Genomic DNA, 26,401 nt, shown 5'->3' with positions numbered 1-26,401 from the left:
AATCCACCAGCCTTTCTTAAACAAGGTTTTTCCCATGAACTAGAGCACAAGGGATGACTTGATGACTACTCTCTCATTTCTCCCAAGGTTGGCCCATAGCCAGTACCAATCCAGCTGCATAGGGGAGAAGCTAATTCATTATATACGGTGGACATCTCTGGGAATCTAGCTTAGTTGGACTGTGTTTGTGGCAAGTTCTTAAAGGATTTTGCTTTGACTAGCTTGTTATGTTTACACAAATAACTTAAAATTTTTTTTTTTTTTAGATTACAGGCCCACCAGGTTGTGGAAAAACTCAGTTTTGTATAATGATGAGTGTTTTGGCCACCTTACCCACCAGCATGGGAGGATTGGGAGGAGCTGTTGTGTACATTGACACAGAATCAGCATTTAGTGCTGAAAGGTAGGAGATTTTGTTGTTTTCCATGATAATTCTTTAGTTTTGTAACTTATATATACATGTAACATTTTCAGATAGGTTAACATTTTCTTTCTTGGGGGGAATACCAAATGCTAGGTACTGTTTTAAAGAAATTTGCCTTTTCACATTGACAGAGGGAGTAGTTATCTATTCTATTCCTTTATTGGTTTAAGTGGGGCTCCTGGGTAAGGTGTGTTTTGCAGAAAGTCAGGAAGAAAGAAGTTCAAGAAAGATGGAGAATTGTAAGTGGAAAATGGGGAAGAGGGAAAATTAATAAGAAAGACAGAGGTAAGCTACTTTGTAACTAATTTCTAGGTGGAAGTAAAATATTAGTGAATGGAAAAATTGCAAATTTCAAAACATTTTATTGATTGAGAAGTATTTCACTTTGATCTTTGAAATAGTATGGTATTCATTCTAAGAAACACACTGATAGTAAGGGTATCTCTGCTTGGAAAGAAAAGGTTTCCTTGGTTTGAAAAGGACCTTTAACCATTCTGTGGGAGAGGCATTGAGTCATTTGTGTTTTTGTACACACCTGACAGTAAGTCTGGTCGTCATCCTTCCCTGCTCTGATTGCTGTGTATAAGCAGGAGAGCTTGTTCACCTAAAGACTGATTCTATTCAATCACACTAGTGAAGGTATAGTTTAGGTGTGGTCCTTTGAATCCTTCCCTCATTAGGTCATTATGAATCAGGTCTCTCCCTTATTTCTCCCAAGGAATACTGTTTAAATCAAAGCATATTCCCTGACCAGATACGTTCCAAATGGATTATTTTGCCTAAGAGTTTATTTGCTCTGTTCTACATTTCTTGGTTATCTATTCTTTCTAAGTATGTGGCACTGGTTTGTCAGCAGTTTGAGTTTGTGTTATATCTTTGTATCTTCAAAGCCAAATCCAATGACTGACACATAAAACTTTGCAGATAATAGATAATAGTATAGCCTGGTGTTAAACCCTCGGGTACTCAGGCACTGCCTTGGGGAGAGGGAATGCTAAGCAGACAGAGTTCTGAATGAGTCAGAAAATAGTCTGTTTTTATTTGTTTAACCTATTGGACTTATAAAGATCTGACATAGTCTTAGATGCTATTCTTTTGTGTATACCTGAGAGTATGAATGAATAGATTAATCTAGTGATCAGTTTATGGAAAATTGGGCAACCATGAGAATTCCAGGATACATGAATTGGATGAATACTATATCATTCCTATTGGAGATAATTAGAAAAAGATGGACCTGGAGGTTAAGATAAAAAACCCCAGTAAATATTCCAAATTGAAAAGAAAAAGGAAGCTAATATGGATGGTAAATAGTAATAGAGGTTTCAAAGTAAAACTTTGGGAGCAATAAAATGGGATAAAGGAAAATAAAGCTGAGTCTTATACCACAAATAGACATGTGAGGAAAACAGGGATCTGGGGAAGGAAGAGGTGGGACCTAGGACCCTGGAAGGGGACCTGAGGAAGTAGGATATAGAGTTGGACTATTGTGAGGTAGAAGTAGACATTCTTGACTTGTCATGAAATCAGAAAAGCTTTGAAACCTAGGAAGAAGATGTAGCCAAAAGGGGAGGGAGACAATCAAATAATCACAAAAATATGAAACTATAACAATCATAACTAAGCACGCACAGGGGAGGTGTGTGTTGGACTGTGTGATACTGTATGGAAGCAGTGGCCGTGCTTAAGCCCGAAGGAGCTGCTGTACTTCGTGTGCATGTCACTTCTGAGGGTGGCAAGTACCCCAAAGCCAGGGCCCTTTCGTTCTTGCCAAACTATTTAAGGTGTCATTCTTTCCGAATCAGTGTAGCTAGAGGGAGGCTTAGAGGGGCAGTTGCCAGCCATGACTTTGGCTGATTCTGAAGGCAGTACCAGTGTGGCCTTAGTTACCTCTTTGCTAGTTGGTACAAAACCAGGATCTTTGACCCAGGGGTCAAGGGGAGATAAATTCCTTCTTACCATTTTTTAGATGGTTTCATGAGTCTGGGTAGGTTTTCCTTCGTGCAGCTTCAGCTGCCTTATCATTTGCGAATCTAGGTAAATTAGTAGGGAGGGAGATCCTGAAGAGTTTCTAGGGTAGAAGATGGAAGTTAGAAGTACTTACTATTACTAAAACAAAACTTTGGAACTTTCTGGAATCTTTAAGGAACTGATAGATTCACATTATTATGTTTAGTAATCCCACAATGCTGAGCAAGTACATGTTGAATTAATGAACAGGAAAATATTACATCTGTACAAGGAGCTTTGAAAAACTAAAACTTTCATTTCAGCACATTTGTGATGTGATATTTCAATTAGAATTTTGGAAGGACTTTTTTTTTTTTTTTTACATTAAGCATATGTTTTGTTTCAGGTTGGCATGTGGTCACTAATGTAAAGCTTTTAACTTTCCATTTATGCAAAAGCTGTGAAGTAGCAGGGAACTAATGATGAAAACCTCGATTCACATCCATCCTCCACTTCAGTGAATGGTTCATTCCGCTCTTCCACGTGCTGGCCAGTTAGTCCAGAAATCCCTGCAGCTCCTCTCTTCAGCCACACTTGGGGTTCAGTTACTTCTAACCACATGAGCTGTTCTCTAAGCCAAGACACCATCACCTCCTATCTGGACTAGTGTGCCGGCTGATCTTGCCTGCACCCTTGCTAATCTTCAGCCTCTTCTGCATTTGGTAGCTAGAGTGATTCTTTAAAAAGGAAAAAAAGAGGTCATGTCCGTCCTGCTCCTGTGCTTTTGCTAAATAAAATCCAGACAAAACCTGCAGACCTAAGGATCTTGTGTGGTTTTGGCCCTTGGCTAGCCCTCTGACCTTATTTCTTCTTATTTGCCCTCTTGCTCCCCGTGTTTCAGCTGCATTAGCCTCCTTATTATTTGCCCAGTGCCTCAGGCATCTCACACCCGGGCTTTTGCACTTGTTATAACTCTCTCTTCTTGTGTACTCTTCCACTGGATAGCGACATGGTTCATTTTTTTCATCTCCCTTAAACTGTTGCTCAAATGCCACCTTACTGAAGAGGCTTTCCCAGACCACCTTACACAAAATGGCACTGCTTCCACCTGTTGCAGTCTGTCCCCTCATCCACATTCACGTCTTTAGAGCATTTATTATCTGATGAATGATATACTACCTTTCTTTGTCTCTCTCAGTAGAATGTAAGTTCCAGGAGGGAAGGATTGGTGGTGGTGGTTGTTCACTGCCATCCGTGTAGCACCTACAACAGTGCCTGGCATATAGTAGGTTCTCAATAAATATTTGTTGAATGAGTGAATCTTAAGTGCATCCTTTGAAAGGAATACTTTATATAAAAAAGATGTCCACTAGATGGCATTGCTTTCAAACTTTATGTAATTAATGTCTGGGTCAAAAAAGATAGGTTCTTTTCTGTTGCTTGCTCCAAACAAAACAGATCTTTGTGATGAAAATTATCATGAGAAATTGCTATGATTAATGTGAGGCATATAGAAAGCTACATTCATATTTGGTTTTTGATTTATATATTTTTAGATATCTTTTCTAAAATAAGAAAAAAACATTTAGAGAAACTTAGCATATTGGTATGTAAATAACCATTTGATACAATTCTTTAGTCTGGTAACTATAGTTATTATTTTTATCTCTGTGCACAGTTCCTAAGTTTGTCAGGTTATTGACCCTAAATTAGTCTAAGCTCATTAAGCTTGACCTTAAAGGCACCACCATCCCGTTGAACCTTTTGGCAAAAACCCTGTATGATTTTATTTCCCTCCTGCCATTTCTAATGGTTATTAAAGTCAGTAAGGCTCTTTTAGTTTATTTCATACTAAACCAGATAAATTGTGCATTTTTAGGATGGAAAGAAAGAAAATACTCCCATTGCCTAGTAATGGAGTAATATCTAGAAGTAAATTTTGTCATCGGCAAGAGCTGTGGCTTCTGTATTTCATGGTGTTAGAGATATTACCACCGACCCTGCTCTCCACCAAAACCTTGGGGAAGGAAGAGAGCATGATAACTCTGCATGAAGTTAGCTCACATCCATGCTGTGGCCACCTTCCTCCCGGGGGACATTCATGGAATGAGAGAGTGGTAATAAGTTCCAGAGCCTTTCACCACTTAAGCCACTAGTTGAAATCCAACCCAGTGCTGGAGGCAGAAAATTATTGTCTGTCAGCTATTTAGTTGTTGCCAAGGAGTTAGGTACTCTCTCAATCTGGTTCCTAATCAACTGGGCACCCAAATTTTGAAAAACTTCTATGTTTCTGATGGATGTTGTCATTCCTATTCTATTAAAAATCACTGGGTTCCAAGAGCCAGAGATTTTTAGCTGATTTCTCTGACTAGCACTAAATCCCTAATCAAATAACTATCCTAATCAAAGCATTGACACATTTCCCAAGCCCTGCACGTGTACCTGTTCTGCCTTTGCTGCTGCCGTCTATTCTTGCTTTATCGCTTACTCGGTTCCCTTCCCCCCATTCCTGTGCCTTTCTTAGGGACGTCTCTTGACCAGTCGTTTGATCCATGTCGTCTCACTCTTCACCCACCTGTTAGTACTATTCTTCACTCCTAAAATAACTTCTCCTCTTCCTGTTCAACCTAATGATGCTTATTTCTTTTCAGATTGTTCAAAATATGCTTTAAAAATGTTATTGCCTAGTTTTCTTTAATGTTTCTCTCTCCCTGTTTTAGATTTTTCTCTTTCATTTCTGATTATAGCGTATGTGAGCAGCTTATGTTTATCTATTTAAAGTTCTCAGCCTCCTCTTGGAACTCATTAACTATCTAGAAATGAAAACACTGTTCCTTTGTTTTTTGTGTCTTTAAATGGAACATAAAATATGGGATGGTTTTTGTGTTTCCAGGCCTTTTTCTCAGTTGCCTTTGGGTGATGGTTAAGTATGGGGCTGATAAAGTATCATTTAAATAGGAGACAGTTATACTCAAAGTTTTACACTTTTAAATTTTTAGCCAGAAATATTTGAAATTTCTAATACTGTTCTCCATGTCTTGTACCATTAGTTATGGTAGTTGCATCTGTTTCAATTTGTCACTCTCCCATGCTTGGCCTACCTCATGCATTAGAACTAGATTTGAGGTCAGAATTCAGTGTTTAGAAAATCATTTTTTTATTTACTAAGGGCATATAGGACAACATTCATTTGTGTAGAAAATAATTTTCTGTTTACCAAGTACCTACTGGATAGCATTTATTTTGTATGTATTAAGTTTTAATGGACAAAGCATATCTTTTAGGTCTGAGACATGGAGACTTACTGATATTTGATTATTAGAATAATATTCTATCTTTGTTCAAATATATTTCATTCATGAAAATGCAGGCATTTTGCTCATTTATTAAACATATAATATAGCTACTAGTCAAAATATCAATTATGAAAAAAAATTATTCCCAGAAAGAGAAACTTGAGAGGCATTGTTGCTTGCTGAGCATTAGATGCGATCTGAAAGCCCTTGCTGGTCTCATGCTCTGTCTGCTAGCCTGTCTTAGTGCTTATAAAGCAGGGCTTACATTTCAAGCTTGTATATCAAGCCAGTTTGCTTATACCTGCTCTATTGATACGGCTTTTGTTCTAGTGTTCCTTGTGGCTTATGAGTTTCCTAAGTAAAGTTCATTAGAGATTCAGCAACATGGCCTTAAATATTGACTGTTTTCACTTATGCCATTTCCCCCCCCATAGACTGGTTGAGATAGCAGAATCTCGTTTCCCTGGATATTTTAACACTGAAGAAAAATTACTTTTGACAAGCAGTAAAGTTCATCTTTATCGGGAACTTAGCTGTGATGAGGTTCTACAAAGGTATGCTGCTTTAGATTTTGGTATTTTCGTAGTACTTTGAAGATTTATATTTTGGTTTTTTTGGATGTTTTTAGTTCCTGAGTGAAAAAAAGTCCCTACATATTAGGTTTATGGGCAATAATTATTTCTGTGTTCTTCTTCATTCACTATGGCCTATTAGTCGAAGTATTTCTTTAAAAATGAAAAAACACACACATCTGAATAAAATGTTTTATATATAATTAATTAAGTGGTATATTAATTATCTGTTGTTTCATTAGCAGCTGAAAACAGAAAACATATATTGCCTCACATAGTTTTGAGGGTTAGGTGCCTGGGAGTGGCTTAGCTAGGTATTTCTGGCTCCTGGTTACGTAAGAGCTTGCAGTCAAACTGTTGACGAGGGCTGTAGTTATCTCAAGGCTCTTGGGGCTGGAGAACTTGGAGAATTCCAAGGTCAGTCATGCAGTTGCTGGAAGGCCTCCCTTCCTTTCCGGACCTTAGCCAGAGGCCTCTGTTCCCCACCATGTGGGTCTCTCCACAGGGCTGTTTACAACACAGTTACTCGCCTCCCCCAGAGCAAGTGGTCTGAGAGAGAGTGGATAGGTGAGAGAGAGTCCACGATGGAAGCGGCACCTTCTAGTCTGCTCTGAGAAGTGACGTACCATCATTTTGTCATATGCTATTAGTCACACAGACCAACTCTAATACTATGTGGAAGAGACTCTGTGGAGTGTAAATACCAGATGATGGGAGCAAATGGGGGCTATTTTGGAGACTGGCTACCACATGGAATTTTACCCTAAAATTGGAACTTTAGCAATATCGAAGGAGAACTAATGAATGAAAATATTTTGGTTTATTTCCAAAAGAGTGCCATAGTGTAGAAGAGATATATGAAAATAAGTTACGCTTATTGAATACTTACAATCATCACTATAACTTAGGAAAGAACAATTTGTTGCTTTTAAGTTGGTGAACCTTTGCTATGCCCTATTTTTTTGTTATTATATCTTAAACTTTTCTACTATTTTACAAATTCTACTTTTACAGGATTGAATCCATAGAAGAAGAAATTATTTCAAAAGGAGTTAAACTTGTGATTATTGACTCTGTTGCTTCTGTGGTAAGAAAGGAGTTTGATGCACAACTTCAGGGCAACATGAGAGAAAGGAACAAGTTCTTGGCGAGAGAAGCAGCCTCCTTGAAATATCTGGCTGAGGAATTTTCAATCCCAGTAAGTTTTTCTTTTTCTCTCTTTTTTTTTCTTTACCATTCTTTTCTTTTTAATATAAAGTTCACTGACATAATATCAAGTAATATAATTAAAAGGAAATGTATAAAAAAATGACTTTCTAAAGGTAGCATAGTCTAATTGCTGGAGCAAATATCACCATCTTATTAAGTTTGTTCTTCTGTTGAGATTATTTTATCTATTTTACAGTTTGAGCCTGGAACAGATTTATTTATTTATTGACATGCGATATTATGATAGTGTCAAGGGTACAATATTGTGATCAGATAGCTATATAACTTACACAGTGATCAGCCCATTACTATTGGTGTGACTTTCAGTAGTGGGAGTTATGATCAGGAAATCTGAAGATGAGGCTATATTGCAGAGGTTTGCAGTAGGTGAGCTATAAGATGTAAGATACAAGTGTTTGCTGGGTTGCATTCCCATTAGCAGTGTGTGGGGAGTTCTGCTTGTTCTTTAGCCTCAGCAACACTTAGTATTGTCAGGCTTTTCAGTGTTAGCCATGTGTAATCTCAACAGAAGATAAGAAACTCCCTAAACTGAGATATCATTTAGTTATGATTTTATAATTTTTAGATTCGTGTTTGGAAAATTAAAATCTTGAATCTTTTTAGCATAAAGAATATGTACCAATAGTGTAAACTGCTACACAGCCTTTGAGGTTTATAGAATCAAGCAAGAAGCCAAGAGAGAAAATGTGGCATACAAAATTTGGTTTTAACTTCTTAATTAGAACTTAATCATTTATTGCCTTACAGTGTCACATTAAATTTTGATCTCCTGAGTTTATCAGAAAACTCCCTGAAAACAGAACTGTTTTTTATGCCTCCTTCATAGCTGCCTATGTTGAATAGTGTCCATGTTGAATAGTGACCTGTATTGAGTAGGTGTCCAGTACATATTTGCAGGATGATTGCATCACTTTTTCTAGTTACGCAATGTCTGAAATGCATATTTAATTAAGCGCCTACTTTATGCTAATATTTCTTAAAGGGAAAACGTTCTAACATTCATTCTAAAAAGTGAAAAGATATTTGGAAGCCAAACTTTGGTGTCTCTCCCCCTTCTTCTTCCTTAAAATTGAATGGAGAGGATTTGCTGATAATTTGAAAGCTCTGAACCTTTAATTTAGTATGATGCATGAACTTGGTGTGAGATATCATCAGTTAAGATTTTATATAGAGCTGTGATCATCAAGCCGGGAATGTAACAGTGCTCCGTATGTACTATTGCTATAATGCCTTGTCTAGAAGTTTACCACTGTCACATGATATTCTACCTTGTGATTTCTAAATTATCAAAAAGCGCAGTGTAGAGAAATTGGATCTTGTGTTTAATGGAATCTACTAATAGTTCACTGTTTAATTAAATTCAAATAAACAATTTGAAATACAACCTTGGCTGTATGAGAGGTTGGTCAAAGGACTCTATCCTATGTTTTTCAGTCAAACACAAAAATTGTTTCTTTGGTTGATATTGTTGTACGCTCTTTGTCGTTTTTGAATATGCCCACTGGGTTAATACACTTATCTTCCAAGAGTATGTTGTTGTTTTTATTTTATGCTTTAAAAAGCTTTGTCTTATTTTATTATTTTGTTTTGAGCTTAATTTTTTGAGGAGCTTAATTCTTTGACATCCTAAATCCTGACTTCTTTTTGGAAGCTCCTAGTCTTATTATTTCTGCTTTTTATCATTTTATTCAGTCAGTAAATTTATTTCTCAGATACTTTATAATTTTAATAGTGTTTAAAGTCCTGGGCAATGTTTTAGTCTCAAAGCAGAAACAACTTTAATTATTGCAGTTAGAATGTTTTATTTTATTGAGTATAAGAATTGAAGTAGGCACTTAATTTTGAAAGATTTGAAAAAAAATTCCAAATCTTTGAGTCTAGGGGGAAAAAAGAGTCTAGGAAAACCCATAACAGCTGTGGTTTAAAGGTTTTATCTGTCTTCCAATACAACTAAGATAATTTATAATAGAGGATATTAAAAGTTAGATATTTGTCACTTGAACAGTTTGCTCCCTCCCCGTTTTTTGCCGTCCGATTATCCTTGACAGTGAAAAAGATATAATCATCAATTTTACATTTTCCTATTTGCTTTGATTCTCTTAATGTTGATTCAGTCTCTGCTGGGAAATGTCTTATTAAAAGTAAAACATTTAAATAAGATGATAGCTCTTTAATCCTAAGACTGTTTTGATGGTATAGGAGAGAAGAGTGTGTGTGATTAGAAAGAGAGCAAAGACTCTTGTTCTCACCATCAATGGTTTGCAAAACGGAGCATCTTTTAAAATTACATTATGATCATTAATGATTGGGTGTTTTTAAAAAATATGTTTGTATTGACTTTAGAGAGAGGGAGAGAGAAAAACACTGATCCCTTGCCTCCCATACATACCCTGACCAGGGATCAAACCCACAACCCTAGCATGGCCCTGATGGGGAATCGAACTGGCGACCTTTTGGTGCATGGGACAGTGCTCAACCAGCTGAGCCACGCTGGCCAGGGCTAATGATTAGGGTTTGAAGTCCCTTTTAAGACCAGGGACCTTACGTAATATCTCAGAGTTTGTGTTGTTTTGCTGGCAAAAGTAAGTAGTTGTTGAAATTGTTCTGGTTTATTTAAATAACCTACAGTCTTAAAAGGCTGTTAATAAGTAGCTGTGTCTCACTGAATACTTACTTTTCCAGGTATTGCAGTGAGTACATCTCAAACATTTTTTAATTTAATACTTTAAATAATTTTTTGAGGTAGGTTATATTATTCCTGTTTTATAGATGAAGACATTGAGGCTTATCAGGGTTAAATAACTTTCCCAGAATCACATGGCTAGTAAGTAGAAGGAGCAGGGACTGAGCTCCTACCTGGTTGATCCCAGTGCACGTGTTCTCATTCACAATGGGACACTGCTTCCTGGTGCAGAAGTCAGAATTATTCTGCTCCTGTGCCTCTTATTGACCGAAAGCTATTCAATACTCAGAATTATTTCTTTCAATCCATTTTCAGTGAAAAGTTTCATACCTTGCAGTGTACTTTGTTGCTTTTACTTCTGTTAGTGGGATCTATATTTCAAGGAAAAAAAACACTTGAATACTTGCAGCTTTAATTGCATTCTCACTTACACGGAAACCTTGTGTGTATGTTAAGATTATAATTAATGCCTTTTATCTGCCAGTGAATATGCTAAAGATTTGCTGGGTGTCTGTTTTCTCAAGCTGTAATTGGCAAACTTGTAGCTTAAGTCCTGTGATAAGTATGCTGTCTTAGGAAAAGAATTACTAAATACTTGTACTTTGGACCTGTTTTGGGGAACATCTGAAGTACAGACAGCCTCCTAAGATTCTGCTTTGAGGTTTAATGAAGACTCAGTCTGTGCTGTGACTGGACAGGAGACTTTTAGTTTCATGGCACTGCCAGATGTGTCCATAAAATCGGCTGTTCGTGAATTTAATTAAAAGTCCCTAGAAACTTACAACCTAAGGTAGTTTTTATAAGCATCATGACTCAAAGGATCTCTGGTGTATATATTTGAGGGAGGGACAGTTCTGACATGAACTGGAAAGTGATGCTTGTGGTTATGTGGACCAAAGTGCAGTATTTTAAAGAAATACTGAAAATGCTATAATGTGAGAAGTTTTTCTTATGTGCCTAGTTTAAAGTTACTAAAATTGGTTTCACTTCTTAGCCTGTATTGTAATGAATCCCCTTTTTGTTTTCTTTGTGATCTTTAGCTTAGTTTACTGGGTTGTGTAAGAATATGGAATTGGTCTTCCCTAAGCCTTGGAAATGACAGTTCTGTATCCAACAATAGACCACTCCTTTCACTTTTTCTTTCGATCTTTGAGAATTATGCCTTTAAAAATAAACATCATTCTGGTCAGTATGGCTCAGTGGTTGAGTGTTCCCCTGTGAACCAGGAGGTCACGGTTTGATTTCAAGTCAGGCACATGCCCAGGTTTTGGGCTTGATCCTCAGTAGGGGACTTGTAGGAGGCAGCTGATCAATGACTCTCTCATCATTGATGTTTTTTTCTCTCTCTCCCTCTCTCTTCCTCTCTCTGAAATCAGTTAAAAACATATATTTTTTAAAAAGGTAAACATTACACAGAAGCAGCATGATATAGTAAAAAGTATCCAGAATTTCAAGTCAGAAGATACAAGTTTCAGTACTGAATGTATTTCAGCTGGCTGTGTGACCATGGACCAGTCACTTCTCCTCTCTGAGCCTCAGTATCCTTATCTGTTGAAAGGGGGTAAAAAGTCCTGCCTCATAAGGCTTATTATTATTATTGCTGTAATATTAGTAGATGAATAATAGTAAGTCTGTATTGCTAGATTACTAACCTTTATCGAGGTTTTCACAGTTTGCAAAGCAGTTTAATATAATAATTTTATAGGAAGATAAGTATATCTAGACACACACACACACACACACACACACACACACACACACACACGTGTTGGCCTCCATATCCACAGGTTCTGCTTTCATGGATTCAACCAACCTGGGATCAAAAATATTTGGAAAAAAAACAATGTTACATTGTTGCTGGTGTGTACTATGTACTTAGGCCTACCATGGGCATCTCTACCGAACATGTACAGAGTGTTTTTTCTTGTCATTATTCCCTAAACAATACAGCATAACAACTATTTACATAGCATTTACATTGTAGTAGGGATTATAAATAATCTAGAGATGACTCAAAGTATATGGAAGGATGTGCGTAGGTTAACTGCAAATACTATGCCATTTTATATAAAGGACTTGAGCATCCTTAGATTTTGGTGTCTGTAGGGGGTCCTGGACCAGTCCTCCACAGATACCGAGGGATGACTGTATTGATATGATATATATGTATGAAAGCACTTCATAAATTCTGAAGCACTGTGTGAATATTAGTTGATATTGACATACCCAACTGAATCTGAATTAGTGGCTGTTTTCAGCTTTAGTTATTTGAATGATGAATCAGGATTTTCTAAATTCAGATAATGAACTTCTATTTAGCTAAAATAAAAGTTTTGGAATGTTTTTTGTTAAGATTTATTGGTTTTCATATTATTCTTATTGTTTAAAGAAATAGAGATAATAGTTCAGTAAAAATCATGAGTGGTCAGGAGTATGTAGGGGCTAGTATCATTTTGGGGAGCTAGAGTGAGGTTCCTCCTCCACTAAGAGTAAGTTTATCATTTAGTGATAAATCAATGTGATTGCTTAAGAATAAATATTTAGGAACTTTATGTTTACAAAGTGTCGTGCAATTGTTAATTAGCTTACACCAGTGTTTACCCCTATCTTTCATGCAGGATTTACAGGCACTGTTGGGATGACTTATTCTAATTCTGAACTTAATCAGTACTTGTTTGTATAGTATAAGGGATCTTCAAAGCTTATTCGATTGTTCAGTTGCACCAGCATTTTCCAAGAGAAATTATTCTGAAAAATTCCAGAAAAAAATTCTAAAATAGTTCCTGTTTATCTGTTTCAAAATCTCACAGTTTCTAGGACCTAAAAGTTCTAAAGTGTAACCTAAATCTTTCCCTTCAGAAGTTAAATAGGTAATATTTTTAGAGTAACCACTATTGAAGGCATTTTGTAATAAAATAGTCTTTGTCTTCAAGACTCTATTATATTTTATTAGCAGAGAAAGACATATATTTAGGAAAAGATCAACTTGACATAAGGTAGTAGATAATAAGTATTAAGTGGTTGTGGCAGGTACTGTTAGTTGCCTATCCAGTACTTATTTCCACCTTCCCCTTGTTAATAGAACCCTGATTGTGATTTAGTGACAGTGTGCCCACCTTAACCAAAAGTCTGTAGCAATCATGGTCCCTAATTTCCCAGGTGGTTCTGCAGTGGCAGGTGGGTCGTGAGACCCAGTTCTGGCCAATGGTATCTGTTTTAGTGCTGTATTAATTACTGTTTAATAAATTATTCCAAAATATAGTGACTTAAAGCAATTACAGTTTATTACTTCTCATGTATTATTTCTCATCTGGGCCAGGAATTCAGATAAAGCCAGTGGGGACAGATTGTTTCTACTCCATAATGTCTGAGGCTTCAGCCAGAATCGCACAAAGGCTGTTTGGCAGTTAATGCTTGTGACTACTGGGGGCCCAGCTAGAACATTCACTTGTGGTTTCAATGTGGTCATTGGGTTTGAAGAGCTTCCTGAGAGAGAGCCCCAGATGGAACCTGTATTCTGCTTGTGACCCTGCCTCAGAAGTCACATGGCATTACTTCTGCTGTGTTCTGCTGGTCGAGGCTATCACAAGCACCCTCCCAGTTTTCAAGGGAGAGAACATGACTTCTCAGTTGGCGTGTGTGTCACATTGTAAAAAGAACATGTGGGATGGGATAAATATATTGGTGTGACCATCTTTGAAAAATGCAGTTTGCCACACATTTAAGGGAAGGCTTATTAATAGGGAGGGGGAACCTCCTAAGAAAGCTCCTGTTTCCCAGGTAAAAGGGATGTGATAGCTCTGGCATGGTCCTTTGTGTGTGTGTATCAGATCTTTATCCATTCACCAGTTGACAGACACTTAGGTTGTTGCTGTATCTTGGCTATTGTGAATAATAATACCCTTTAAATTTTTTCATTCACTAGATTTGTGTAGTGACTTCCATTAGGTACCAGTTAGAATTTAAGTTGAAAAGCATAAATAAATATATATCTGAAGATAGCCTTGTATAATAATTATGTCGGGCATTATAGACCTGGAAAGAGTGAGCCCAACCTGTAAAATGGTCACATTCCTTTAGGATTACTAGTTTAAACAAAAAGTGTCCCATCTGTTAGTGAGTTATGAGTGAGATGTTTGCTAAGTGTTTTCCTAGCAGCCACTGTTGTACAAACTTTGAGCCCATGTAGCTGACTCCAGCCTTTGCTTTCTGTTTACTAGCCAGGAGTGCTTCTTGCAGAGAACTTACATTTCCTGGGTCTCAGGGTTCTGTGAGGTAGAACAGCATTAAGGATCAGGTCACACAGCCCACATTTTTGGTATTGCTTTCAGGGATCTCTGATGCAGTTTATGTGAGCCTGATTTTTGATTAAACTAAGTAGTAAATGTTTGGCATTTGTGACATATGTGGCTAAATCTTTTTTAGACATTTTTTTCTCCGTAAGTTGTTGCTCTGTATTATTAGAGGGAAGTGTTTTTTTTTTTAAAAAAGCAGCTTTATTGAGGTATATTACATACCATAAAGTGCACCCTAGGAGGAAGTTTTGCTGCCATGCAAAGAGTGATAGATTCACAACCAAAGCCCACATTTCACATTTCTTCATTTATTCATTTATATATCCTACAATATGAATTTATTTCTTACTTTACTGCTAGGCTACCATATATCCTGTTGCCATTATTATTCTTATTATGCTATAATTTTATAGATTCTGAAATAATTAAATTCTCTGTCATTTTAGGTTGATAAAAGTATTTAAAATTATTTTTATAGTTATACTCTAAACTGAATAAATGCAAATAGATGAAGGAGCTTAGAAAGCCATCTTATAAAATGATTTTAAATACTGTAGGCCATCTTATACTAAATATTTTAAATATGTCCCAATGTGATAGAATTTCTAAAATCAGGAAAATTGATGCAGTGAATTCAGAACAAAATGATAGCTTTGATGGGATGAAGGAGGAAAATATTTACTTATATTGGATGTTGTTTATTGCCTGCTAAGCATTTGTTTTTCTTTCCTCCTAATGGGCCCATGATAGTTTCCCCTGTAACCAGTAGGAATCAGGAAACTTGATCCCACCCTCAGTTCAGGGGTAGGCCTTTTTGGCCCAAGGGTTATCTATTCTCCTTTGCCAGTCAGTGGTTCAGGCATGAGCACATGACCTAACTCTGGCAAATAGGGTACAAGAAAAGGCTTTTAAGCTTCTGGGAACATTCTTCCTTGCACTTAACAAGAGATCCATGGGAAGATACTTTGCATCTTCTGCAGGACATGATCGACGAAGCATGTAGCCCTGGTTATTATTGTCAACCATAATGTATCTAAGAAAGTAGAGCCAACCTTAGGATAAAGCTGATATATTTTTAATTTAACTATTTTTAAAAATTTTATTTATTGATTTTAGAGAGAGAGAAAGGAAGGGAGAGAGAGCGTGCATGGGCGACAGACACATCAATTTGTTGTTTCACTTGTTTATGCTTTCATTGGTTGATTCTTGTATGTGCCCTGACGGGATTGAACCGAAACCTCAGTGTATTGGGATGATGATATAGCCAAATGTGAAGCTGACATTTTTTAAAAAAGTATGTTCTTATTGATTTTAGAGAGAGAGGAAAGGAGAGGGAGAGAAACACTGATGAGAGAGAGAAACATCTATTGGCTGCCTCCTGCACGCCCCCTACTGGGGATCGAGCCCACAACTGGGAACTGAACTGACGACTTCTCATTGCACTGGACAATGCCCAACCAACTGAGCCACACTGGCCAGGGCTGAAGCTGACACTTTGGATGGTAGAGCAGAGAGATAGAAAAGCTATGGGTCCTTGATGACATTTTCAAAGTCTTTTCTCTGAGTTTTCAGATGTGTTAATCTGTGTATTTCCTTGTGGTTTAAGTCCTTGGTACTGCAATTGTGGTCCATTTACTGGCCACATCAGCATCATCTGTGAGCCTGTTGGAAATGAAGGATTTCTGTCCCAACTCTACTCCTACAGAATCAGAATCTCTATATTAATAGGATTCCCAGATGATTTATATGCACAAAAAAGCTGGAGAAGTATTATTTTAAGCCACTTTGAATTGGGTTTTTATTTACTTAGAAATGAAAGCATTCAGATATGGCATCCTACAGTTTTTTCTCTGAGCTAAACTCCCTTAAAGCATGCCATATAGAAATAATGGGAGGAGGCACCATTTCTGATTATAATGGAAACAGCATTGATTGGATCATGATAGAGTTTTAACAGTTCTCATCACACTTTGACTGATGTATGGGGACTTTTGGGGGGTTGCTTTTTATAGTTATTTTTAGATGAAACCTAAAACTATAGTCCTTACTGCTTGTGGTCACAAAGATCCTAATGTTATTTTTGGCAAGTCAGGAGATGCGAGCCTAGCAGTGCTGGCTGGGAGCCAGCTTTGAGAGTCGCATTTTACCTCCCTTAGGATTATCCTTCTCATTCTCTGCTCGGCTTCATTCCTGTCTCAACTAGATCGAGTTTTGTACTGTGTTTCTGTTCCAGAACCGTTAACCTCTGGGGAGGGACTCTGGCAAACTGCTGCCTTCTAGACCAGATGTGTGTTTTGGTCACATGAATAGAAAAGCGAATTTTGTTCCTCTTCTGTAAATTGTAAATTATCTGTGTATATGAGGTTTAAAGATAGCGTGAGTAAATTAAATCCTGTAGCAATCTAGGAACTTTATTAGAGAATTCCACCCCCCCCTTTTATACAGAGTTAGATGCAACATTCCAAAACAGCAAAACATATTATAAAATCTTTTTTTGCCCATTTTCTAAAGGCCTTAATGAGCCTGTGGCAGCATACAGTGGATGGTTCAATCCACAAATTAGATGATCATATCTATAATTAATTGAGTGAACTGTGTCCCTGGTATGCTTTAAAGTGAGAATTGCCAAAAGTCTGTATTCATTCAGGTCCTAGCTCTTAAAGGAATACTTTTTAAAAAAAATTTATCTTTATTGTTGAAAGTATTACAGATGTCCCCCTTTTCTCCCATTGATCACCTCCACCCCTCACCACCCCACCCCACCCCAGGCCTTCCCTTTACCAATGTTTGTGTCCATGGGTTATGCTTATAAACATATAAGCTCCTTGATTAATCTCTCCCCACCCATTCCCCCACTCCTGTCTTCCCTCTGAGATCCCTCAGTCTGTTCCATGCTTCTATGTCTCTGGATCTATTTTGTTCATCAGTTTATTTTGTTTATTACATTCCACATATAAGTGAGATCATGTGGTACTTGTCTTTCTCTGACTGGCTTATTTCGCTTAGCATATTACTCTCCAGTTCCATCCATGCTGTCCCAAAGGGTAAGAGATCCTTTTTTTTTTTATAGCTGCATAGTATTCCATGGTGTAAATGTACCACAGCTTTTTTATCCACAAAACCATCAACGAAACGAAAAGGGAGCCCACTGTATGGGAGAACATATTTGCCAATGACACATCCGATAAAGGATTAATATCCAAAATGTATAAGGAACGCATACAATTTAACAAAAGGAAGAAAAACAATCCAATTAAAAAATGGGCAAAGGACCTAAATAGACAGTTCCCCAAAGAGGACATACAGATGGCCAAGAGACATGAAAAAATGCTCAATATTGCTAATCTTCAGAGATGCAAATTAAAACCACAATGAGGTATCACTTCACACCTGTCAGAATGGCTGCCATCAACAAATCAAACTATAAGTGCTGGCGAGGGTGTGGAGAAAGGGGAACCCTAGTGCACTGCTGGTGGGAATGCAGACTGGTGCAGCCACCATGGAAAACAGTATGGAGTTAACTCAAAAAATTAAAAATTGAACTGCCATTTGACCCAGTAAAAGGACTACTTTTAAGGGAAATGCCACTATGCTGATTGATTTTATTATTGTTATTTGTTGAGTTTTTAGTATGTGCTAGGCATTATGCTAATTACTTTGTAAATTTATCTCTGATCCTAAAAAGTAAATTATTTTATCCCCATTTTAGACATGATAAAATTGACTATAAAAATTAAGTAATACTCCCAAGGTCATACAGTTGGAGCCCAGGACTGGTGCTCCCGAGCCCACAGAGGCTCTCAAGGAGCTTATTCTCTATTGAGTGGGAGACTGGCATATAAACAACTCACTGTAATACAATGTGAGATGAAATAAAATTTAAAAATAGAGATACAAACAGCATTTAGTGGGAGCATAGAGGAAGAGAGAATTAATTCTGACCAGGAAGATCAGGAATAAATAATTTACCTTCCTTCCTATTTCTGTAGTTCCTTAATAGACTCCTCCTAACTTCCCTCATTCTGTTAACGGTATCACCATTTTTTCAGTAATCAAAACTCAAAACCTTCTATGTATTCATTTTCTGCATATTCTCACATTTCATCAATCTGTAAAGTCTTTTTAATTCTTAATAGAGTTTCATACTGCCTCCTACTGTCCATTCTCACTGCTAAAATTCTAGTTTTATCTATCACTATACCATCTAGGCCAGTACTTATCAACCTTTGATGTGCCTAAGATTTATCTAATGGCGCTTTGTCAACGTAGAGATTTGGTTCATTAGTTCAAGGTCATAGGTGATTCTGATGCACGTCAAAGTTGAGAACTGCTTATCTGGGGCAGGGCAGTAGTCTTTAAAATTTGATCTGGGGACTCCTGGGTGGTGCGGGGAGACCCTTGGAGTGTGCAGAGCGATACCTGTTTTTATAGTTATACTAATGCTATTTGCCTTTTTCCTGCGCTGACATTTGCACTGACAGTGAAAAACCAATGACAGTTATACTTGTTTGTGGTGCCTTACACAAATTAAGGCAGAGGTAACAAACTGTGTTGATAATCAATGCATTCCTCACTGCCACACACTTGTGGGAGAAGTATAGTTTTGCTTAAGAATGTTCTTAATAATGAATCACTGATAATTACTGTCACTAAATCTTGCCCCTTGAGTACTTGTTTTGACATAACTGTTTGATGATGTAAATACTCATAAGGCACTTGTGTGTCCTGAAGTATGATGGTTGCCACAAGAACTTTTAAAACATGTAGTACTTGAATATTTAGCAGGGGCACTGATCTCTTTTCCCTTAGATTGTCAAATAAAAAATGAGAACAGCCAACACAGCAGTAGCCATCCGGTGTGAATGAATCAAAATTATACCTATTTTTAAAATTAGCAAAAAATATAATACATTTTTTGGTGTGCCACAGAATTTTAGTAATCAGTGTATGTGTGCCAAGAGATGAAAAAGGTTGAAAATTGGTCTAGGTTAACACACCTTGGAAATGCTTCCTTTTTCAGATGCCTTGGAAGCATGGCCACCTTCAAGAGAGTGCATAGTCTTGTAAACTATCCCGAAATCCAGTCATAGAGATTTCCCTTCTTTGCTTTCCCTCATGTTCACATAATCGTCCTTACTTTCTCCTTAATTCCGGATGTATAAAATAAACTGTAAAACTGTCATTTGCTGGAGCATCTGAGATCTTGCTTCCTGGCATGTCATCAGTTTGGCTCAAATAAACTTATAAAAATTCTCAACAGGTTTGGATGTTTCTTATGTTGACAGAAATATCAATGAGTGTAACCCACATATAAAAAAGCTCTTTGGGAACCTCAATAATTTTTAAGAGTGTTAAGGGGTCTGTAATGGGTTGAATGTCCTCCCCAAAAGATATGTTCAAATCCTAATCCCCGGTCCCTGTGAATTTATTTGGAGATAGCATCTTGGCAGATGTATTCAAGTTAAAATGAGGTTATAGTTGGGCCTTAAATCCAATTACCTGTATCTTTACAAGGGAAAGGAAAAGGAGATTTAGATATAGAGACACAGAGGGAAGAATGACATATGAAGACAGAGGCAGAGATTGGAGTGATGTGGCTACAAGCCAAGAGTACCAAGGACTGGCCGGGAGCCACCTGCAGCTGGGAAGAGGCAGGGAAGGATTCTTCGTGAGAACCTTCAGTGGGAGCACGACCCTGCCAATACCTGAAATCAGACTTCTGGCTCCAGAATTGTGAGAGGATAAATTTCTGTCGTGTTAAACCACGCAGTTTGTGGTACTTTGTTTTGGTAGCCTTAGAAAACTAATACAGGATCTTGAGGCCAAAAAGTTTGAGAATCTTTAAACTAGGCTATGACAACGAGCTACTCATCTCTTTTTTCTTTCAGATCTTATTCTGTCAGTACATGTTGCCCACTTCTGCCATATTATTTATCCTAAAACTATTATTATTCTTCTCTTATTAAGAAAATATCAGTGGTTCTTTACTACCTGAAGTTCAAAATGAAGCTCAAACTCTAAATTTGCATTCAGAGCCACCTGTAATCTGGCCCTAACGTACTTTCCCACTGTGTGTCCCACCCTCTAGGATATACGCTTTGGAGTATTTACCTGAGTGTGCATTCATTCATTTATTCGTTCAGCAGACAAAAGTACCTGTCCTCATTCAGTACTTATTCCAATACCATGTTATCTAATATAGTAAAAACTAACCACAGATGGCTAGTCACTTTAAATTAAATAAACTTAAAACTAAAATTTAGTTCCTTAGTTTCAGTAGCTGATTTCAAGTGTTTAATAGCCACTGCGGTGGGGAGACGTGCTGCTCTAGCTAGGCCTGGATGGCAGGCTGTACCCCGGCTGCTAGGGATGCAGCCTTTCCCCAGACACAAGGGCTGAGAGTCTGGAGGGGTAGATTTCCAAAGAAATGGAATATATTTACCAGAAGTAGGTGGAATTAGATACCAGTCAGACACAACTAGCAACTGTTTGCTGTAATACCTGAGTAAGGTTTATTGGATAGACTTGAATGTAATAGTGAATAAGAAAATGGTGGCACTTTGGAGAAAGGAAAGGGCCTGAATGAATTCTTTGGGAATAGACGCCTGACTGCTTGCTTTCTCCCTTGGCTTGGCAATAGCTTACTATTTTTTCCAGAGTAGATTCCTCTAGCTTTGTGGGCTTCTATCATCCTTGCTGGGGGGAAATGACGTCAGGTAAGTTGGGAGTGTGAAGGAAAATAAGCATAATGGTCCCGTTTTCCCGCAGTGTTAGTCCTGCCTACCAGACCTGCTGCCAAAGACACGTAAAAGGCCTCAACCTAGCTCTCGTCTTGACATTAGGGGGTAAAGTTTGTCATTCTTACATAACGCATAGAATATTTATCAAATTACATACTTGTACCACAGGAGTTTGATTTTCTTTGTTAGTATTGTCTAAAATTACAACATGTAATAAGTCTCTATCCTTTGCTTTTTAAGCTTGCCAATGCCAGAAAAGTACTGTTTCCTTTTGGAGCCTGAAGCTTTTTTTCTCCCGAGCTCTTATTTAAGGAGAATATGTAATTTAGATGTTTGAATAGGAATAGAGGAAGTAGCCAAAAACTTTTCAATAGTCCAGTTAAAAGACATAATAGCATGTGTTTAAAGTAAATCTTTGGAGGGAAGGTTGGAACATTCTGAATCAAGTCATATGCCATGTACGTCAAAGCCATGCCTTGCTAAGTAAAAGCAGGGGGAGCAGCATGTCTCCTAATAGGGGTCTGGGGCTCTTACTTATAAGTTTCTGTGGCAACATTGCTCCTGTCTTGGTGGCTGGAGGGCTCAAGGAAGTTTCCAACTTTGCTTAATCTTCTGGATTTTGTGTTGAGTTAAATGCCATCACATTCTATAACCTCACAGATCTGCATAAACACTTTCCTTCTGAATTTATACAAAGGAATGTATTTTTTTCTGTGTTAGAACTATGACACCCCCTGAAAATAACCCTCCCCCTCAAAAATTTGGGAGTCTGTGGAGAATTCACCTCATTTTAATCACAGACATGGACTTAAACATGTGGACTTTGGCCTCAGGCCGATGTAGATTCTTACTAGGTTTTTTATGTTTTGGGTGTGTGTCCTTAGACAAGTTAATCTCTGTAGACCTCACTTGTCTCATATATAAAATATTCATTTATTCATTCCACATATATTTAATATGAGTCACCTTCTAGGTGTTGGAGATACATCAGTGAAGAAAACAATAAAGATCTGTTTCTTGGTATAGCTTATGTTCTAGTCCGGAAGAAGCAATAAATAGAAATTTAATGTTAAAGATAGTAATTACTGTAAGAAAAGTAAAAGTAGAATAGGGTTGGGGAGATATAGAGTAGGGAGGAGAGCAGGGGCAGAATTCAGGTAGTCGGGGCTGGTATCATTGAGAAGGTGACATTTGAGCAAAGACTTGAGTGAGGTTTTCAAAGGCTCACCTGGTTGCAGTCTTGATAGACTGTAGTGGGTGACATGCACAAGCAGAGATAATTGTTAGGAAGCTTTCTTAGTAACCTAGGTGAGGAGATGGTGACTTAAAGCAGTAGCACTGAAGATGGTGAAAAATGGTTGAATTCTGTATACATTTGGGAAGTTCAGCCAACAGGATTTTCTAATGGTTTGATATGTTATGTGAAACATAAAGAGGAGCTTAGACTTCTGGCCTGAGGAACTGGTTGGATGGAATTGTTATTAATTGACAAGAGGAAGACTGTGGGTAGAGCAAGCTTTAGTAGGAAGAAGATCAGGGATTCAGTCCTGTGTATATACTGAGTTTGAGATGTGTGTTAGGCATCTACATAGGGATAATGAAACTTACTTGTAGGTTGGTTGTGATAATTAAATATGGCGAATGTAAATCACTTAGCATAGTACCTGACATAATTATCTCTCTGACACCAGAGAATATATTGTGACATGAAACAAGAATGATGGGTCGTAAAAGGGATAGTCAAGGGGAAAGAGCTCATAAAATACAATAGAACTTTAATAGATTGAAAGATTGAGGAAATCGTCCAGAAAAGAAAAGTCAAAGAGATGCAAAAGTATTAGAGAAGTATGAGACATAATAGAGAATCCTTGAAGGAGGCCTAACTCTTTTCCAACAGAGAGAGAGACCAGAGAAAAGAAAAGGGAAGAAATTACCATTGAAACAATATGAGAAAAATGTCCAGAACTGAAGGACACGAGTTTCTAAATTGAAAGTGCTAACCACCATGAATGGGGGGGGGGGGGGAGATATATTACCAGGATATTTAAGAGCGCCAGGTAGTAAAAACAAGTCACAAAGAAACATGGATTAGCAGAGTGTCAGACTTTTCAAAAGTAACAATGGAAGCTAGTAGACAATGGAGCAGTGCCTTGGAAGTTCTGAGGAAAATTATCACAAACATAGATTTCTTTATCCAACTCAACACTCGTTCAATTATGAGGATAGAATAAAAATATCTTTATCTTTATTTTATCCTAAAAAATTCTCAAAGGTTCTCAAAAAATTTATCTCCTTCCTCATTCCTCAGGAAGGTATTGAGGGATCAGAAAGAGAGGTAAGACATGAAAGAGACATGCAAGAAAAAAGAAGACATGAAACCTAGAAAAACAGGTATAACACTGGAGAGAGATGAAGGAAATTCCCAGGAGGATAGCAAAAGGAAGTCCAGGATGACAGCTGACAGCAGGTCTAGAGGTGACTGGTACGGACTGGAGCAGGAAGATGTAAGATCCAGAAAAGGGGCCTCTAAGAAGCAAGTTGAATGGAGACATGATGTATTTGACCATTCTGAAAGAGTTTCATAGCTTTTTCAGAGAGTTAGGGCATAAACTGTTCCTACACTGCAGTAGGTGGTACACACAAGTAAACAGGCAGTTGTGTTCTGTCAAGGTTTGTGAAGTTTAGCACTCTGTTCCTAGACCACCCTTAGTTGGAATGGAGGCTTAGAAATCTAATATTCAGCTCCTTGAGTACCTGAAATTGAATGGGCAAACCAATAGCTTGGGCTGATTGTTGGATGAACTGAGGAATAGTCCCTGCCACACTCTAGAAAAGAAAGATTTAAAAAAAAAAAGTCTTTTCTTTTTCAGGGGATGGGCAGGAGAAAACCATTGTTGAAAGGATTAAAAGTTCATATATATATGTACGTATTTCTGTGTATTTTTAAAAAATATATCTTTATTGATTTCAGAGAGAGGAAAGGAGAGGGAGAGAGAGAGAGAAACATCAGTGATGAGAGAGTCATTGGAGATCGAGCCCTCAACCTGGGCATGTGCCCTGACCGGGAATCGAACCTCGATCTCCTAGATCCTAGGTCAACGCTCAACCGCTGAGCCACGCCCGGCCAGGCTGTGTGTATTTTTGTACGTATGACACTATCATGTTTATAAGAATATCTCGTTTTAAAAATGTGCAGTAGTGCAGAGAAAAAACTTCCAGTTAATTTTAGGTCTAGAGAGAAACTGCACTTCCTACATAGTAATGTACTTTGTCTCCCAGATGACTTCCACCCCACTGACTTATGCTGAAAGTAATGTTCTCCCAATCAAATAATGGATTTGTTTTCTTATGGAAATCTTCAAACTATAAAGTGAAGTTGTAGTTGGAGATAGATTAAAAACAAATTAAAATGTTATTGTTTAAATTATGCTGCCTAATTAATTATAAAGCTATTTGGTCTAAACTTTGCTTTTTTTCTTTTGTATACTTTGTTTATAGTATAAAATGTAGTGGTTTTATGTTACATCAGTGTTTCTCATATAAAAGTGGAACTATGTTTATGCCTCATGTAATTTCTCACTTGATAAGTTAATATATAGAAGTAAATGAAGCGAGTATATAAAGAAAAACTGCAAGGAGAGAAAAAGATAATCTAAATGAAGATTATGACTTATTAATATTGTGTAAGATTTTATTGTAGTTAAGTTTCTCTGATATATGAACATCCGGGAAACTGGGAACATTAGCTGATCCACTCAACAAACATTGACACACCAAGCTCTGCGTAGGTCTTGGAAATACAGGACAAGCCATGGCACCATTCCTGCCCTCTAATAATTCTTACTCCGAAAGAAAGAAATTTGAAATATAAACAAGTAGATGGGACAAAACAGAGAGCTAAAAGTGCTATAGATAATACTTACCAAATGAATAAAGAGAGAAGTCATCCTGAGAAAAGTATGTATCGAGCAGACAGACATGGAATGGAATGCTATTTGCGAAAATAGCAAACATTTCTATTTGTTTGTAGCACAGAGTCGGAGAGGGCTAGGGAAACACTGAGAGCATCTCACGGAGCATGCGTGCTACACTCAGGAATTTCATCAGTTCCTCCTAAACAGTGTTGCTCATATTTGTGTGACTGTAAGAATCACTTAGAAAGTTAAAACAAAACAAAACAAAAACCAAATTCCTGAACTTCACCCTCAGACTGGGAAAACCAGAATCCTCAGAGGAGGGCTGGGAATCTGTGTTTTTAACAAGTGCCCTGGTAGTTCTTATTGTAACCCATTTATTGAGCAAATTCAATTGATTAAGCTGTAAGCAAGTATTGTTTCCCAAATTTTCCAGTTGATGTGAGATTTCAAGCAAGAGCACATTCCACATTCCCCCTTACCCTCCTCCCCCCCCCCCCCCCCCCCGTATGCATGTATATTTTGTTATTATTAAACAGTTTAGAACAGCATTAAACTTTGGGAAACATATTTTCCCAGTGCAGGCTAGAGCTGTGACCTGGGCTGCTTGTGGTCTAGCTGAGAGATACTGTATCCTGCCTTTTCAAGGCCCAGATTCTCTATATTGGCAACGGAGTAGGGAAGGGGGGAATTAGAGGTCTTCAGAGTGGTTGGTGGAGGGCAGTGTTCTAAATCTTCTAGTGTCCCTTTTTATCTGGACCCCTTCTTTTGGTGACGACCCTCACAGAGAAGGGTAACCATGGCTTCCCCCACTGGTCCCTGTTAATGGTCCATTTCTCATAGGGTGGGTGTACTCCTAGGCATCCCTTTTCCCCAGCTTTCCTTTACTTAATGCTTCTGCCCTTGGGGGTCATTGGAGCTGAAAGGCCCTCTTATGTGCCCTCCAAGGGCCACAGTCCTTCTCTTGCCAGGCAAGCTGCATACACTATAGTCCTTTTGGGGGACTGGGCTTTGGGCTTGGACTAGCTACTCTGTTTCTTTCAGAGATCTCCAGGCAATTATCTACATATGTTTCTATGTTCAGGTGCTTATAGGCTCTGCAGCTCATTAAGCAGCCAACTTGGGACCCAGCTGCCAGCCTCTCCTTCTTGCAGACATCTTCACCTCCCAGTCTATATTACCAGTTCTCTTGAAGTGCTCATTTAGTTAATGATGCCACCCCCATGAGTCCAGATTTCCAGGCTCTCCCTTTCCTTGCCTTAGTTCTGTCCTTGGAAGGGTTGGTTGAATGCACCAT

At 37.8% G+C, this 26,401-nt stretch overlaps 1 protein-coding gene across 7 annotated transcripts in view; it reads left to right on the top strand.

Moving 5' to 3' along the window:
* Window positions 1–26,401, top strand: part of RAD51B (RAD51 paralog B) — a 549,911-nt gene that overhangs the window by 20,804 nt on the left and 502,706 nt on the right. For all 7 annotated transcript variants that reach the window (XM_087819673.1, XM_087819672.1, XM_087819687.1 and 4 more), the window contains exons 5-7: window positions 267–403; window positions 6,105–6,224; window positions 7,257–7,440. In XM_087819673.1, coding sequence (XP_087675799.1) covers window positions 267–403; window positions 6,105–6,224; window positions 7,257–7,440 — 441 coding nt within the window. The remainder of the gene's footprint in view (window positions 1–266; window positions 404–6,104; window positions 6,225–7,256; window positions 7,441–26,401) is intronic.

This window comes from Miniopterus natalensis, chromosome 1 (assembly GCF_054644295.1).
Source record: "Miniopterus natalensis isolate mMinNat1 chromosome 1, mMinNat1.hap1, whole genome shotgun sequence".
Lineage (NCBI taxonomy): Eukaryota > Metazoa > Chordata > Mammalia > Chiroptera > Miniopteridae > Miniopterus > Miniopterus natalensis.
Note: the sequence above shows the minus strand (reverse complement) of the source record. Positions and strands in the feature narration are given on the sequence as shown.